Source organism: Onychostoma macrolepis, chromosome 17 (genome assembly GCF_012432095.1).
Source record: "Onychostoma macrolepis isolate SWU-2019 chromosome 17, ASM1243209v1, whole genome shotgun sequence".
Lineage (NCBI taxonomy): Eukaryota > Metazoa > Chordata > Actinopteri > Cypriniformes > Cyprinidae > Onychostoma > Onychostoma macrolepis.
Window position 1 is genome coordinate 14,567,521 of NC_081171.1, and position 18,959 is coordinate 14,586,479.

Consider the following 18,959-nt stretch of genomic DNA (forward strand, 5'->3'; position numbering starts at 1 on the left):
TGCCAGTGGGCTGTGATTGACTTGGAAGTGCTGTTGGATTTGTATGCTATAAAAATCATTGGATGTGTAATTTTGTTTATAAAATGTAGGTCTACTATGTTGTGTTGTGTTTGTAAATTGTTTGTAAACTATTTTGTGAGCATTTAGTGACCCTTTTAATTTGCATGATTTATGAGGCGGTTACTTTTTTTTGGGCTTCAGAACACATAATTAAGGTTGAGTGTGGTTTAATACAGCACCATATTTCTATGCTTAGCTAGATGTAGGGCATCTAGAAGATTCTCATACAAAACAAAAACAAGATAATGGATCACATTTTCCCATTACGGCTAATAATACCTTTTATGGAGCACCTCTATTGATTTGTCCTGCAGAGGCCGGCTGAGAGAATCTCAGAGGCATGGAGTTTGTACCGTACTTATCTGCTAGGTATCCTGGGAAATTGCATTACATGTTTAGAACTGTCAGTCGATTAAACATTTTGCATAATGTGCTGACTAATTGATCAAATTGATTGCAAATTGAAGCACACATATCAATATCTGCATATAAAACATCTAATTAAGATTATTTAAACACATATTTGAGACTTATTTTTACATTTAGTGATATATAGATTTTTTTTTATCTGATTTATTTTATATTGCAGTTATATTATATATGTGCAGTTCTAACAAATTTCCCTCAAGCAGGCGATATAAGTATATTCAGTTGATCAATGATTAAAAAAAAAATCTATTGATGGATTCAATCTTTGTTTGTTTTCCATTGTTGGTTGATGCAAATGCGTCAAGTGGACATCTTTGGAAATTCTGTTGTTTTTCCAAGTTTTCTCAGCATCTCACACGGTGAGCACATTTTTACTTCAGTGTGTCAAGTTAAAAACACAATGATTAAAAACACATCTCAAGACCCCTGCGCTCATTCTGTTCCATTCAGTTGCACACTGTCTAGTTGTTTTTGAATGCAAGAACACATCCTGTGTTAACAGCTCATTACTCATTCTTTGCTGCCTGCTCTCAATAAGTGTGGTTATGAGAAGTGTGTTGTCTATAGTAGCACATGGATCACAGATGATAATTAAATCTATGGGTTTACAGCACATAATTTTTTTTAGAAATAATTATAAGTCTCACTCCATAAGAATTCAAGTTGTTTTATGGTCATTAACTGGACCTTTATAAGTGACTTTTTTTACCAGCCACAAGCAGCACAATGAAGACGGTGACCTCATATATGCCATCTCTATAATTTTCACTGTGGGCAGACTACAAACTTCATTCTGTTTGCACAAGAACCAATGGAAAACAGGAACTTAGAAATAGTGTTGCTCAATCCATGTTTTGTCAACTGAACCCCAAAGTGTATATTAATAATTTATCTCATCTCAGTATAATGATGGTGCATCTGTCCACATGGGTCAAATTAGAGACCAAATTAGGCTCAATAGCTGGAATGACGCATTTGCACATTTTTCTTTTTTTAAACATGTTGAAACGTTAAAAAAACAAACTAGAATTGATAATGACACTGATGTACACTGCAGTTCATTTTAAACATTTTTGAAAGACGTTTCTAATGCTTACCAAGGCTGATCAAAAAAAAGCAATGAAATATTAATATTGTGAAATATATTTTACAAATATTTTTATTTGATTATATTTCAAAATGTAATTCATTCCTGCGATAGAAAAGCTGAATTGTCAGCAGTCATTACTTCAGTCTTCAGTGTCACATCAAGATCCTTTAAAAATCATTCTAATACACTGATTTGGTACACAAGATACAGTTTTATTATTATTAAAGTTGAAAACATTGCGCTGCTTTGCCTTTTATTAATTAATTAATATATGTTTAAAGATTTCTTGATAAATAGAAAGTAAAAAAAAAAAAAAAACGGCATCTATTTTTTAAAAGACACCTAAAGACATATCTTTTTGGACAAGCCTTTAATTAGCAATATGGTCTGGAAGCAAATTTTTGTGATATTTGGTGGTATTTGTATAGCTGGTATTTTAACTTTTTGATTTAAATTTTTATTGTAAAGCACTTTGTGACTCTCTGTCTGTGAAAGGTGCTATATAAATAAATTTTACTTACTTACTTACTATTTGAATAGAATAAAAATAGCATTTTTGTAACATTATATAAAATCTTTTTTTTTATGTTTTTGAAATGTTGAATGTTAAATAAACAATAGACTGCTTTGCCACAGCTTTCAAAAGAAATTTTCAGTTTCAGAACAGCAACATTTTTCAGGAAAGTTAAAACTCTACAAAAGCTGCTCAGCAGGGTATGGAGTATAAATTACTATATCATAAATATAATGAGATGACACCATGCGTAACATATTTCCATAGTTTTTTTTTTGTTTTTGTTTTTTTGTTTTTTTTCCTCCAGCTGTGGCAGTATCACTATGATTAAACTGATTAATTGTTCTGATTTTATCTTCTCAAGATTAACAATCTGACTCATTGAATCTGCAAATAATTGTGCGGTCCTGTTAAATAGCCTTAGTCAAGAGTGATGGAAGATGCTTATCTCAACGTGAAATCACTCCCCACTAAAACCACAAGGAGAAGCAATACAGTGTCATTACGCAAGAGGGAAGAGCAGCCGGCTGCCCTAAAAACATCACACATGGACGGCATGACATCGGAAGTTGCAGATGGAAGGCAGCAGCTGTGAGCTGCAAAATCATTTAGAACTGTATTTTGTCAAGGGGTATTAATTTCCCCCAATAATTCAAATAATTAATAAATACATCATGTTTATGCATTCATTCATTATTTGTGACAGTTTTAGTGTTGTTGTGTCTAGTCTGCCTTTTCATTAGGGATTGATTGTTGCATGAGTTATTTCATTGTTATAATGTGGAGAAGAGAGTATTGTTGCGCCTGTTGGTCTGGCTTCTAACTCACCTGTACTTTTTTCACTATGCAAAAGAAAAACAAATGAATATTTATTTTATTTATTTTAATAAGTCTATATTCAGTGTGACGACAATTTCTGTGATTGTTATAATCTGGCCACAGCCGTCTGAACTGAAAACACATTTCAGAACCATTTCCACCCCACCAATTGCAATTTTTGCTACAGTTTAAATTTATTAAAGCTTTTCACAATTTTTAAATAGCAAAGCAGCCTTCCAGCCCACACATTTTTAATCACTTTAATAGAAACAAATGCATACATACTACATGCATACACAAGTAGATGAGCAGATGCGAACCAGGCAAATATTTTCATGCTGTTAGATTGGTACTTGCAGAGCCAGGTCAAGCAGTAATGGTAGTGTTAGATAAGGGACTTTCATTAGCCCCCATATTACCATATCGAAATGCAGCGTATCAGTAGCTCAGCCTCACAACTCTGTGATTCATGAGCACATTTGAGAGAAATAGTGTCATCAAGAGGTGAAGGACATATCTCCTGGGTTATAATCTATTTAATTAAATGTTTTTATTTTATTTCAGAGAAGAGAGAGCATATTTTGAATTTATTTCAGATTCTAAACTTCCTAAAACTGACGAAATAAAAATATTTTAAAATGAACTGTCTCCTTAGCATATAATGGTATTCTATAGCCTGAGGATATGTGCATAATGCCAACACCAGTGCTAAACATGGCCATTTGCTATTTGTATATATTTGAATCCAGTCTTTTTCACTATATCCATTTTCTACAAATATTTCACTCCGTTAACTGTGATTTATTTCGCCTCATTTGTATGAGGTATGAATGTTCTGTTCTTTAAATCTTTACAGTTTTGCTAAATAAATCGCTCTAATTCTAAGAGAGCAATTAAAAAAATAACGTGAAATAATAGTATCTGTGTGTGTACACTGTTACATGTTATTCAATTGGCTGAAAAGCACCATATGATATGCCTAAATGGTTGGTTCCAGCGAGAGTATGATTTTAATTGTTTGATGCTTCTTTCACACCGTTTAGGCAGGTTGTGAAATGTGCCATTCACAGCTTTTTTGTTGTTGCTGTTTTTTGAGGCATGTCTATACCTCCAGATTGTTTAAAAACTAAAATAATAAATCAAATTATCCAGCACATGACAATGAACACAGTGGCAATTTAGCAAACACATTCTGAACATCAGGCATCAATAATTCTTAGCATACAGTATGTTAATTAGCTAAATTTGCATTCTTCCACACTCTGTTGTCATGTCTGTGTAGTATAATGTGCACTTGAATTAATATGCCTTGTATATCTTTTATTACTTTTCTTCTCAATCCAGAACATTTCAAGACCTTTCCAAGCAGACAGAGATGAGCTACGGAACGGTGAGAGACTCTGCTGTGTTCGAGTATTTCAGGGTGAAGGGCACGAACCCCTTGGAGCAAGACAGCACTTTCGCCGAGCTGTGGAGAACTATCAATAAAAATCAGGGACAGGACAACTCTGTGACCTCTCCTGCTGAAGGCATCCGCAAGGTATCAGACACAGAATCCTGTTACTCACAGATGAGGTGGGGAGGGGGGATCAAGAGTCCACATAATGTAGCCTAATCCTAGGGTTTTCAAACTTTATGATGCCAAGGACCCCTAAATATCAAGGCCTCTGTTTATTACATTTATAATGTTACAAAAAATATATATTTCAGATGCATTGTTCTTTTGAACTTTCTGTTTATCAAAGAACTCTGAAAAAATGTAACAGTTTCCACAACATTTCAACATTTATAATGAATGAAAATTTCCAAAATCAGAAAGAAGTAATAAATAAATAAATCATCATATTCTCATCAAATGCAGCCTTGGTGAGCATAAGAGACTTTCAAAAACATTTTAAAAATCTTACCTATCCCAGAACTGCTATATTGAACTGCTATCTATATTGTTTGTGAAAAAAAAGCATGTGGTTTCAAAATCATAATATAAAAATAAAACATTTACATGCAAATTTGGATTTCCTACTCATATATACAGGTGCTGGTCATATAATTATAATATCATCAAAAAGTTGATTTATTTCACTAATTCCATTCAAAAAGTGAAACTTGTATATTATATTCATTCATTGCACACAGACTGATATATTTCAAATGTTTATTTCTTTTAATTTTGATGATTAGAGCTTACAGCTCATGAAAGTCAAAAATCAGTATCTCAAAATATTAGAATATTACTTAAGACCAATACAAAGAAAGGATTTTTAGAAATCTTGGCCAACTGAAAAGTATGAAAATGAAAAGTATGAGCATGTACAGCATTCAATACTTAGTTGGGGCTCCTTTTGTCTGAATTACTGCAGCAATGCGGCGTGGCATGGAGTCGATCAGTATGTGGCACTGCTCAGGTGTTATGAAAGCCCAGGTTGCTCTGATAGTGGCCTTCAGCTCATCTGCATTGTTGGGTCTGGTGTCTCTCATCTTCCTCTTGACAATACCCCATAGATTCTCTATGGGGTTCAGGTCAGGCGAGTTTGCTGGCCAATCAAGCACAGTAACACTATGGTCATTGAACCAGCTTTTGGTACCTTTGGCAGTGTGGGCAGGTGCCAAGTCCTGTTGGAAAATGAAATCAGCATCTCCATAAAGCTTGTCAACAGAAGGAAGCATGAAGTGCACTAAAATTTCCTGGTAGATGGCTGCGTTGACTGTGGACATCAGAAAACACAGTGGACCAACACCAGCAGATGACATGGCAGTCCAAATCATCACTGACTGTGGAAACTTCACACTGGACTTCAAGCAACATGGATTCTGTGCCTCTCCACTCTTCCTTCAGACTCTGGGACCTTGATTTCCAAATTAAATGTAAAATTTACTTTCATCTGAAAAGAGGACTTTGGACCACTGAGCAAAAGTCCAGTTCTTTTTCTCCACAGCGCAGATAAGATGCTTCTGACGTTGTCTCTGGTTCAGAAGTGGCTTGGTAGCCCTTTTCCTGAAGACGTCTGAGCGTGGTGACTCTTGATGCACTGACTCCAGCTTCAGTTCTCTCCTTGTGAAGCTCTCCCATGTGTTTGAATCGGCTTTGCTTGACTGTATTCTCAAGCTTGCGGTCATCCCTGTTGCTTGTGCACCTTTTCCTACCCAAATTCTTCCTTCCAGTCAACTTTGCATTTAATATGCTTTGATACAGCACTCTGTAAACAGCCACACCTTTCAGTAATGACCTTCTGTGACTTACCCTCTTTGTGGAGGGTGTCAATGTTCGTCTTCTGGATCATTGCCAAGTCAGCAGTCTTCCCCATTATTGTGGTTTCAAAGAACAAGAGATACCCAGAATTTATACTGTAGGGATGGTCATTTATTCAAACTCAAATGTAAATATTCTAATATTTTGAGATACTGATTTTTGACTTTCATGAGCTGTAAGCTCTAATCATCAAAATTAAAAGAAATAAACATTTGAAATATATCAGTCTGTGTGTAATGAATGAATATAATTTACAAGTTTCACTTTTTGAATGGAATTAGTGAAATAAATCAACTTTTTGATGATATTCTAATTATATGACCAGCACCTGTATATATAAAATAAAAGTTTTTGTTTACATAATATCTGTATGTGTACTGGCTATATTTAGGTCGCCGTGATTTTGCCAAGTAAGACATGTTCCTGGATCAACATGGTTTGTTGATGATGTTGATCCAGGAACATGTTGTACTTTGTGAAACCACGTTCACCGTGTATTTATTATGTATATATAAATACACACACAAGCATGTATATATTCCAGAAAAATATATTATGCTTATATATTAAACATGTATTTGTAATATAAATTATATGAATATAAATATAGACATGGAAATACATGGAAATATTTTCAAAACATATACTGTACGTGTGTGTATTTATATATACATAATAAATATACACAAAACACACACATTTATTATGCAAACAAAAACTTATTTTGTATGCGAGTAATTGTTTGACAGCACTAATATATATATATATATATATATAATTATTATTATTAATTTTATTTTTTCATTTAAACACATACTGTATACATATACATACATACATATATATATATATATATATATATATACACACACACAGCACAGGAATGAATGAATGAATGATGAGGATAAAAGAAGCTGTTATTACACTGAAAAGCTCAAACCTAATCAGCACGAGCAGTGTTAATCAGAGTGGAGAGCTGTCCGTGGTTCTGAATTTCTGCTATAATAATTCGTAAGAGCTGTCCGTGGTACTGGTAAGAGCTTTTCTGTGCACTACCATGTGCATGATGCTGGCTGGCTATTGGTGGCTCTTTGTAATCCACAGCATGTCTCACAAAACACAAAAAGAGCCCATCAGCAAATTGCAATCTGTTTAGGTTTGAAATAGGACAATTCTGGCATCTTGCATCATTAAAGAGAGAAAAGGAAATGTAGCATGCAAGTCTGACAGAAAACATGAGAAAACTGCTTTAGACTATCAAGATAAATATTCATGGCTCAGACAATGTAATATCCATCCATATTGTGTGAGTCATAAAAATTATTCCTATGCTGCTGAATGCATTCATGTATTTATGCTTGTTTGGAAAAACTTTCAAAGTCACTTTGTATACAAACTGTTGCTGATGCCAAGACAATATTTAAGACACTTGATATCCACATCAAACTCTTTGATAAAACTTCAAAAATTGCAGCTATTGAGTTTCACAGCTCATTTTATTGTCACATATCCACTGACATGCTTCTTGCAGGAGACATCACCAAACCATGAATCTCTTCATGAGAGTTTTTCAGCCCAGTTACATAACTGGCTATTAAGCTAACAATTCAGCAGGCTCAGAATTGATTTCTTAAGCAGAATGAAAAGAGATAAAACACAGAGAAATTGAGGCCTGTACGGCTGCACCCCCGCACTTTGGATGGTGTTGAATAATGCTATTGTCAGGTCATCCATGCCGAAGTGTTTAACTGCCAGTAATTGCCCAACAGATTCACATATATACGAGTGTTTTTTCAACTGTGGCCACTTTTGTTCCAGTGGACTAGAAAATAAATTCTCTTACAGCAAACATTTCACACCCTCACTAGTTTAATGTGTTTGCTAGTTTAATGTCCAGTAGTGTATGGACATTTATCACTGGAGAATAGTCTTTTTTTTTGCCTTTTTTTTTTTTTTTTTTTTACCATAAAAGTAACAAAAATTTTATGTGGTAGGAATGGGGTCATAACCAATGGACAGTTTACCATCATATATATATATATATATGATGGTAAACTGTCCATTGGTTATGACCATCATATATATATATATATATATATGTATGTGTGTGTGTGTGTGTGTGTATATACAGTATATATTCAGTGTGTGTATATATATATATATATATATATATCTATATAATTTTGCATGATACATATTTGCAAAAGTCTAAATTACTGTGTGCACAACAGACCAGAAAAGTGTAAAAATAAAAATATATATTATATTTAAAAGGAAAAAAGTCTCTTATGCTCACCAAGGCTGCATTTATTTGATCAAAAATACAGTAAAAACAGTAATTTTGTGAAATAATATTACAATTTAAAGAAACTCTTTTATGTTTAAATATACTTTAAAAATTTCATTTATTCCAGTGATAGCAAAGCTGAAATATCAGCAGCCATTACTCCAGTCTTCAGCTTCAAATGAACTTTCAGAAATCGTTCTTATATGCCGATTTGGTGCTCAAGAAATATTCCGTATTATTTTAATTGATGAAACCATTGCTGTTTTTGCTGTTTAATATCTTGTAGAAACCATGATCAGTACCGCCGCTCCCCATACGCAGAGTACGCAATCTACGTAGGGCACCAAGTCCCAGGGGGGCACCATCCCAGTTGCTCAAAAAAAAAAAAATTACATTTTTTCTATATTAACATATACATAAATAAAAATCTGAACATGAACACATATATATATATATATATATATATATATATGTGTGTGTGTGTGTGTGTGTGTGTGTGTGTATGTATATATACACAGTATCTCACAAAAGTGAGTACACCCCTCACATTTCAGCAAAAAGTTTAGTATATCTTCTCAAGGGACAATACTACACAAATGAAACTTGGATATATTTTAGAGTAGTCAATGTGCAGCTTGTATAAAGTACAAATTTACTGTACTCTAAATATAACTCAGCATATAGCCATTATTGTCCAAATAACTGCAACAAAAATGAGTACACCCTAAGTGAACATGTCAAAACTGTCCAAAGTGTCAATGTTTTGTAGGGGCACCATTGTTATCTAGCACTGCCTTAATCCTTCTGGGCTTGAAATTCACCAGAGCTGTGCAGGTTGTTGCTGGGATCCTCTTCCACTCCTCCATAATGACATCCCGGAGCTGCTGGATGTTAGACACATGGTGCTTCTCCACCTTCCACTTGAGGATGCCCCACAGGTGTTCAATAGGGTTCAGGTCTGGAGACATACTTGGCCACTCCATCACCTTCAGCTTCATCAGCAAGGCAGTTGGCGGTGTGTTTGGAGTCGTTATTATGTTGGAAAACTGTCATTCGGCCCAGTTTCTGAAGGGAAGGCATCATCTTCTGCTTCAGAATGTCACAGTACATGTTGGAATCCATGTTTCCCTCAATGAACCTCAGCTCCCCAGTACCAGCAGCACTCATGCAGCCCCAGACAATTATGCTACCACCACCATGCTTAACTGTAGGCGAGATACAATTTTCTTGATGCTCCTCACCAGGGCATCGCTTAGACTCATCAGACCACAGGACATGGTTCCAGTAATTCATGCTCTTGGCCAGTTTGTCTTCAGCAAATTGTTTGCGGGCTTTCTTGTGAGCCAACTTCAGAAGAGGCTTCCTTCTGGGACAACGGCCTTGTTGCAGTGTGCGGCGTACGGTCTGAGCACTGACAAGCTGACCTTCCACTTCTGCAACCTCTAAAGCAATGCTGGCAGCACTCATGTGTCTGTGTTTTGAAGCCAGCTTCTGCACCTGACGCACAGCATTAGGACCTAACTTCTTTGATCGACCCTTGCGAGGCCTGTTCCAAGTGAAACCCGTCTTGGAAAACCTCTGTATGCCACTGGCCACTGTACTGTAACTCAGTTTCAGGGTGTTACCGAACTTCTTATAGCCTCGGCCATCTTTGTGGAGAGCAACAATTCTAATTCTCAAATCCTCAGAGAGTTCTTTGCCATGAGGTGCCATGTTGAACATCCAGTTGTCAGTATGAGAGAATTTACTCAAAGCACCACATTTTAACTGCTCTAAAACAAGATACACAAATTGGTATAAACGACATATAGCTGTTTTCACGTAGTGTGTATTCACATTTGTTGCCAGCTTTTTTGACAATAATGGCTGTATGTTGAGTTATTTTCAGAGGGCAGTAAATCTGTACTGCTATACAAGTTGCACATTGACAGTTCCATTGAATAACACTGTTAAAATACATAATGTAGCCTAATGCAAAATATTTACATTATTACAAATGCCTGCAAAGGGCACCAAACATTGACAAAACATTTAATTCAAATAGCCACTTAATTAAAATTTTTGGCCACCTTTTTGCGATAGAAATGCTAAAGCCTCTTTAATTTCTTCAAGAAAAACATGTGGACATCATCACAACCCTTACCAAAATTAACCATGGTTATCGTAGTAAAACTGCTTAATTTTATTTGATTTGTTAATGCTTGAGACCATAAAATTAATCAGACAAGTGTATTAATAAAATCATAGCCATAGTTAACTGTCTAGAGCTACAATTGTAATTTATAAATACAATTTAATTACAATTTATTTATTTACTTTTATATTTTATTAAAGTTCTATTTTGACCCCTTATAGTAGGTGTTTTTTTTGTTTGTTTTTGTTTTTTTTGAGGGGGCACAACAATACTATTCTGCTTAGGGCACCCATTTGGCCAGCAGCGGCCCTGACCATGATGCACTACAATTCAAACGTTTGTGAAAAGAAAAAAGTAAGAAAAATTAACATTAACACCTTTATGTAGGAAAGATGCATTGAATTGATCAAAATTGAAAGTACATTTATGTTACAAGAGATTTTTATTTGAAATATACACTGTTCCTTTGAAATTTATATTCATCAAAGAATCTCCCCAAAAATGATCATAGTTTCCACAAAAATATTAAGCAGCAAAAACTTTTCATCATTGATGATAATAATAAGAACCATTATTAATAATTAAGCCCCAATGATAACAGAGCACCAACTCAGCATATTAGAATGATTTCTGAAGGATCATGTGACACTGAAGACTGGAGTAATGGCTACCGAAAATTCAGTTTTGTCATCGCAGAAATAAATTATATTTTTTAAATATATTATTCCACTCGTATACCTTTGATAGATCTGATATCAATGCTTTAATAGGTTGAGAGTATCCAAATCCTACTAATGGATGTACACTTGAAAGACAAACGGTAAATATCATCTCAGGCAGTGATGGATATTTGTAGTACTTTACAAAGAGATGGGGAAAATTTCATGTTTATATAGAAGAGCCAGGCGACGGTAGCTTCTTTGACATTCTTTTTTTCCTTTGTACTTGTCATATGAAAGTTTGTCACAACTGTGTGGCTGCGATAGAGCCTGAGTTTAAAAGAAACAGAAAGGAGAGCGGACGCTTGTGCTGCTTTATTTAGTGTGGTGGGGGAGGGGGAAGCCATTTTCCCAGGAGAGAGAGCAAAATCTCTTGAAAAAGAAAGTGGGGGAGGCTAGTTTCCAGAGAAGAAACAAGTTCAAAGCCATCTCATGACTTTCAGTGAAATATAAACATCTTTCATTTTGAATGATGTCTGTGACCTGTCTGACAAGAACAGACTGACTGAAAGGAGAAGCTCTCCATCTCAAGATAACCTCCGGATTCGTTTACGTTACTGTTATCAAAAACACAAAACACTGCCATGATGTTCAGCCATGCATGGGCAAATTAAACACTGAACCGTGTGTGTGTGGTTTCTCTCAGGTGAAGCGGGATCCGTACGCCTTCCTGTGGGACATGGCAGTGTTAGAGTATGCCGCTCTGACAGATGATGATTGTACGCTGGTGGTCACAGGAAACAGCATGAGCAGCAAAGGATACGGCCTGGCTCTGCAGCACGGCAGCCCCTACAGAGATCTCTTCTCGCAGAAGTGAGCGAATGTATATGTGCAATATGATCAGAAAGAACGATACAAGTCGTTAAACTAGCTGAAGGATAGACACCATCGTTTCAATCATTTCAAGTCAATATCAAGCTCCAAAGCTTCGCAAACATCACACTGCATGACTGTGATGGATTGTTTCCCTTTTTCTTTCATCATCTGTCCTTTCTCTCATTTACATTACATTTATTTCCTTGGCAGACGCAGTCTTGCCGGAGAACCCATGAATCGTGTTGAATCACCAGTGTCTGCTTCTCTGTGCATTTATCTTCATTCCCACCCATCCTTTCTTCTCTCCACTGGCTTTAAAGCACCTCACCCTGCAGCCCTTCATTTGTTTGACTATAATTTGCATTCGTATTTTCAGCTCGTACTGACGCTCTGCTCACATACTAATTAGCTTTAGGGAGGTAAGCTCGCCGGCAATTAATAATTCACATATCAGGAACATCGGGGCCTCGAAATGCATTTTCATGAAGGATCCTCTACAATCGCCTTTCAGTCTGTTATGGGGAATTAGAATCAAACATGTTTTAAATTAATACCCAGGACGATTGCAGTTGAACAGACTTTATTTTTCAACCTTTGACATTTAGTTTCTATCATTAGTTATTGACCTTTTCCTCTGGATTCTTTACAAATGTCTCCACTTTCTGAACGTCTGCTGCATTGAAATGTATAACTAAGAAAACCTGTCAATGAATAAAATTATTAGGACTCTATAGAAGACCCAAATGTTCATTGCCATTGCTGAAGTGATTTTATTTCAATGCTTTACAAGGTTTGTCAACACTATTTAAGGACCTTTTATCTCTGTCTTTCAATTGAGGAGATAATTGCCTCACTTTTTACATTTGAAAACCAGAAGTATTATTTTTCCATCGTTTGTTTCTTGGTCATGTTCCATTGACAATGAATGTAATACAGGGGTTGGACAAATTGTGTCCAAACAAAACACAGGACTATTGCAGCAAAGTGACAGAAAACATCAATATTCACCTTGAAGACCACATAAGCCAGCATCCCTGAAAGAGTTGCAACTGCTAAAACTTTAATCACAGGCACCAATACTAAAATGCAAAAGATGGTGTCATGATCATAAAACCTGGGCAGTTGGAACACCAAGATGAACTTCAACATCTAAAGCAACTGACTAATTTTGTTTGTTTTCATAGACAAAATTCAGCTGGAGACTATTCAAAATGTGCATGAATCTATTCTAAGACATCTGGAAGCTGTTTTAAAGGCAAAAGGGGGTAAAACACCTTGAGAAATATTGCTTGTTTCTTATATTTTCACATTATTTTATCCAACCCCTATATTTGCCTCATTATCACCTGTGAGTCATATTTTGTTCCGAACTTCCCCTTTTGTAATAAAGTTTTCAACAAAGCGGTGGAACAGGCAAAATCAATCATTTCAAAATGTATAGTTTTTTTATTATTCAAATGAAAGCAGTGACAGATTAGTAGCTCAGCCCTCTTAACAATCCATTTTCCTTTTAACTTCAGGATCCTTGACCTGCAGGAGAAAGGAGACCTTGACATACTAAAGCAGAAGTGGTGGCCGCGAAAGGGTCGCTGCGACCTGGACAAGCATGCGGAGCCCCAGCCGGAGGGCCGTGCCCTGAGACTGCACAGCTTCGCTGGGGTCTTCTGCATCCTAGCGGCAGGGCTGCTACTGGCCTGCCTGGTGGCCGCTCTGGAGTCATGGTGGAACGGGCCACGCTGCCAGCGGGCACAGCCCAAAGAGGTGACCCCACAGGCGGCCAAACTACGGCCAACCCCTGCCCACCGCGCCCAGGACTGTACAGCCACTGCCACACTCTACTTTATGGATCCAGACGCCACTGACGCAAGCCCCGATTTAGTCGAGCTCCAGTACACCCAGCTATAGGTGTGACCATTAAGAACTTACTGCCTCCCATTTGCTGAAGTGTTGCCAAAGAGAAGGCAAGAGGGAAAGGGGGAAGGGGGGAGGGAGTCACTCAAGAAAGGCACAAGATCACCTAAGAAAACAGATCAAATATTTGATTATTAAAAGGGATAGTTCACCCAAGAATGAAAACCAGTCATCATTTACTCATGTTCCAAATCCGTATGAATTACTGTCTTCCACAGAACACAAAAGAAGATATTTTGAAGAATGTTTAAACTCCAGACAAAACATAAAGGTAGCATGAAATGAATCCACATGATCCAACTCAAATGTCATTCCATTTGGTCACAAACCAGTAAAGACTGGTTCATGTTTTCTAATATCAGAAAACATCTTCTGTAAGTTTTATTTTGCCATATTTTTAACAGTGTCTTGCTACTTTTGTGTCCTTTTTGGAACTTCAAAGTTTTGGTACCCATTGGTTTTATAATGGCCACAAACAGCTAAAACATTCTTCTAAATATCTTCTTTTGTGTTTCACAGAAGAAAGGAATTCATATGAGTTTGGAACCACAGAAAATGATGACAGAATTTTCTTTGTTTGGGTTTAAGTGGAGATGATAGCTTTTGTATTCAGACCCATTAGCTTTGTGTTATGGGCAACTACAAGTGTCGTTCCATTCATTAAATTGTTGTTTCCAAGTAGTTTTCTGCATACAAACATCCCCAATTTGCAATATCAGTCAATTATACTACTTCTGCTGCTTCTGCTAGGTTGTTAGGGCAAAGGTTGTACCTGGATCCCTAAACTAAAGTGTGTGCAATGAGAAAGCCAGTGACTTATTGATTTATGTTCAAGTGTTCTGCAGTTACTCTTCCGTCCTTGTCTCTTCTCCTTCTCTCTTTTCCCTTTGGTGATATCTTGAGCCGAGGCAAGCACGTTGGTGAGAGCAACAGCTCATAAACCACATATTATAGTTCAGGAACGTTGATTGTCGATAACATAATATTACATTTTACAGACATTGAATAATAACGATCAGATGTCTGTATTATGACTACCATTTATCAACTGCTTGAAATTTGACTGGATTTGAATTAATAGCGCATAAAGAGATAAGAACTTTTACTGGCTTTCAGACTATATTGCTTTCACCAACCAACTCCTTGTTCTTGCTTTAAGGTGCTCAGTCTGCCATATGCCTGTCTAATTTGAGTGTTTCTTTTACGTATGGTTTTGTTTGATTTGTGATACACTGTCAGAAGTGAGTCATTGGAGCTCTGGCAAGCAATAAGAACCACACGATAACCAACTTGACACATTTTACGTTTTATATCCTTCTCTGTGTCTTCTTATTGCAATTATATGCCAATGTCCAGGCAGTCACAGGTTCTCTATGGTTTCATACAGGACACTAAGGGCTGCACTCTGGAGATGGCGTCTGGGTCATTGGCATATAATGAAATTGCAACTGCTGCAGGATGCACACGGGACGTTTGGCCAGAGAGAGAAAGAGACTGGGAAGACACGCAGGCTTTTTACACAGGTCAGCCGAGACCTGAGCAGGGATACCTGTCAGTGGGGTGAACAGGGCTTGACAATGTAGAGTCATTTAGAGGAAGGACAAGTGTCCTCCTGGAGCGGGTTAGGACTACAAATCAATCAGATTATATATGTGGATGTGGGTGGAGCGGTAATTATGACTCACTCATGCAAAGAGAACTAACTGATGACAGAGACCCAGGCAGAGTCAGAGACATTAATTCATCCATATTGTGTAGATTAATAAGTACTTTCTGCTTAGAGTGATGATTTTATTCATGGAGTCTCTTTGCCAAAGCTGCACTAACAGGAATCCCACTGTGTGCCTCTCCATTTCGCTCCACATACTCATCAAATTCATCATCTGTTTGTCATCCATCAGATCACCCATTCAGTGGCCACACTGATGTCCCAAAATATTGCAATCTGGATTCCAAAAGGAGATTGGCCTCCAGTTGTGTTGTTTGTCACGGCTGTAAGTGCCCCAAATTGGGTGTATTTTAATGGCGAATTAATGCATTTTTAATTAGAGCCACATTCAGACTTTCTTCTACAGCTGCATGAGCTCTGCAGTAATTATCTCTTCATTGATCTTATGACTCAGAAACATAGTCTCATAATGTGACACCTTTAATTACCCATAAACGGTACAAAACTGTAGAATATACAGCTGATTCGCTGGTATCGACCGGGCTAGAGACCGAAGACCTCTGCAATTGAGTTAAAGGACCAGTTCACTCACAAAAACACAAAAGAAGATATTTTAAAGCATGTTTCCGTCCGTATAGTGAAAGTCAATGGGGTCCCAAGTTATCTTTTGTGTTCCACATGATACGGGTCTGAAACAACATGAGAGTGAGTAAATGAACTGAACTGGCTTGTACAAAACAGAGAAGAAGAACAGTGATTAACAGAGTAGTCCTGGATGTAACGGTTATCAGTGTTGAATGAATGCTTCATAGTATCGAGTTCACCCTCCTCACTCTCTTATGGAGGATGCATGGCATGAGAATTAAATGACTGTGTGGGGAAAAAATGTAAGCAGTTAGCAGCCTGTTAATGTTGACTTGATTCTTTCATTAAGTGGCACGCCACAGCATCACTGGCGCATGACCGAAGCTATTTCACGGCAGTGCATATCAAAGAATGAAGAAATACCCCTTTCAAGGCTCCTCCGAAATAAGCCCGAAATATTGAAGCTCCAAAGCATGTGTTTGCAATTCAATTTATGGCCCATGTTTCCCAGCACCTCGCTCTCATTTGCATCATTGATTTCTTTCATTTCGCAACTTTTCGGATATGAAGCTTTTTTAGCAGTTCAGACCTTTTGCTTGCTGGAGCGGGTGGGAGAAGAGATGGATTTGATTTTATTTTTATGAGATTATTCCGTGCTGTCAGTAGTACGTTGTGTAATTGGTATCATTAATCAGAGCTGATGTGATTGTTGGAGCCCCTGGAAAACACCTTCTGCTCATTTCTGAAAGATTGCACGCACTTCCACGTTCTTTTCATTCACATCTGTTCTTGCTCCAGTGCCCATCCACTTTTCATTTCTCGCTTCTTCTTTCTTTCTTGCCTTTTTCCATCCCACAAATCAATTCCCGCCCTTTCATCTTCCCCCTCGACTTGGACTCGGTCTCAATCTCCCCCTGTCTTTGTTATTCCCAGGACAAAGAGGTGAATCTGGAGCAGGTTCACCAGCGTTTGGGTGGGCTGATGGAGGACGATCTGGCACACAAGCAGCTGCCAGGTCAGTCTCTGGAGATCTCTGCCCTGGACATGGGCAGCATGCGGCCACAGCAGAGCTCCCAGGAGGCCATGAGAGATTTCCCCCCTGGGGGCCTGTCCGTGACTTCCTTCCTCCAGGAGGGTCCTGGGGTCGGCCGCGTGCCCGGACGGAGCCTTCCCCTCCCTCTCAGCAGTTCCACTCTGCCACCCTCCATGCGCTGCAAACACCGGGCGCCCAACGGAGGCCTTTTCCGCCAGAGCCCCGTAAAGACACCTATGCCCATCTCTTACCAGGCAATGCCCGGGGGACCCATCCCAGAAGCCATTGATTCAAGCCATGGGACCTCTATTTGAGCCGAGCGGTCTGAGCATTCTAAAGACTGCCAACCAGCCAATCACAAAAACCGGTTTTGGACCAGGTCTGGTTGCATTTATACAATTACATACATACAAACAGATATGGAGATCTCTCTTTTTTTCAGTACAGATACATACGACTGTGAGACGCTGACTTTCCTTTGCCTGTAGATATTTGTACATAATGAGAGACAGCAGTGAAGTCAAAGTGTATTTTGAATATTCATGATTTTTTTGAAGTTGAGTTTAAAAGAAGTAATTACCTACAATACAGACTGTTTGAATGGCTTTGTAAATTTTGTTCTAAAATAAAAATGAGAATTCCTTGTGGATGTTTTCTAAGTGCCACGTTTAAAGATTTTCATTTGAAGGAAAAGAGATGGGGAGAAAACAAGTGATAGAGAAACAATCTGTATATCTTTTGATCTCCTAATTTTTTGTTTAATATAAAAAGCTTTAAAGAGAAATTAATCAAAGAAACTACAGGTTTGTGGAGGCACCACTCACATAACGTTTGATCCCAGGGAACAAAGTTTTAGTAGCAGCTCTTCATCATACTCTCAGAGTGTGTATGGTGGCTGAAGCTGTCTTAGCCTTTGACAGCCACGTGTAGAAAATCATCTGTAGAACAGCATACAAAACACCCACCTTTAATATCTGATATATTCTAAAAGAGACATATGTACATTATATGTACCTGAAATTCTGCGTACTCGTATGTAATGGCTACATTTGACTCTTTTTATAGTGTACCCTAAACAGAGAGAAATATAACATATCAATATTAACTATGTTGCTTCTCTTTAATAGAAAACTGAACAACATAAAATAATCTTTTTTTATCCTGTTCCTGAAACCAGTAGAGATTTTAACATGTTGGAGGAAAATCACCATGGTGTTTGAGATTCTTTTGGTTATAAAATAAACTCTTTTGCATCAAATCTTTTATCCACTTAGTGTTTATTGGTATGATTATCTTTTAAAAACTCACAATTAAATACATTTATTAGGGTAATTTATGAATACATGATTGTTAGTATTTATTTGTGATACAATTTCAAGTTCATTTCTATACTTGGAATGTTAAAAAAAATGCATTAGACTGTTCAAATGTTTGGGGTCAGTTGTTTTGTTTTGTTTTTTTTAATGAAAGATCTAAAAACTTTTATTCAGCAAGAATACATTAAACTGATCAAGTGTCAGTAAAGACATAATGTTTCTATTTCAAATGAATGCTTTCTATTCATCAAAAAAACCTAATGGTTTATGAAAAATACATTAGTAGCACAACTGTTTTTAACATTAATACTAAATGTTTCTTGAGCA

General features: G+C 37.1%; 1 protein-coding gene across 3 annotated transcripts in view; it reads left to right on the top strand.

Moving 5' to 3' along the window:
* Positions 1-18,507, top strand: part of grid1a (glutamate receptor, ionotropic, delta 1a) — a 266,174-nt gene extending 247,667 nt beyond the window's left edge. For 2 of the 3 annotated variants that reach the window (XM_058749871.1, XM_058749873.1), the window contains exons 14-17: positions 4,257-4,452; positions 11,949-12,115; positions 13,639-13,879; positions 17,217-18,507. In XM_058749871.1, the coding sequence (XP_058605854.1) occupies positions 4,257-4,452; positions 11,949-12,115; positions 13,639-13,879; positions 17,217-17,630 (1,018 nt within the window). In that variant the 3' untranslated portion in view covers positions 17,631-18,507. Of the gene's footprint in view, positions 1-4,256; positions 4,453-11,948; positions 12,116-13,638; positions 14,024-17,216 lie in introns of all 3 variants that reach the window. The other variant, XM_058749872.1, reaches the window with a different exon arrangement.
* The last annotated feature ends 452 nt before the right edge of the window (positions 18,508-18,959 follow it).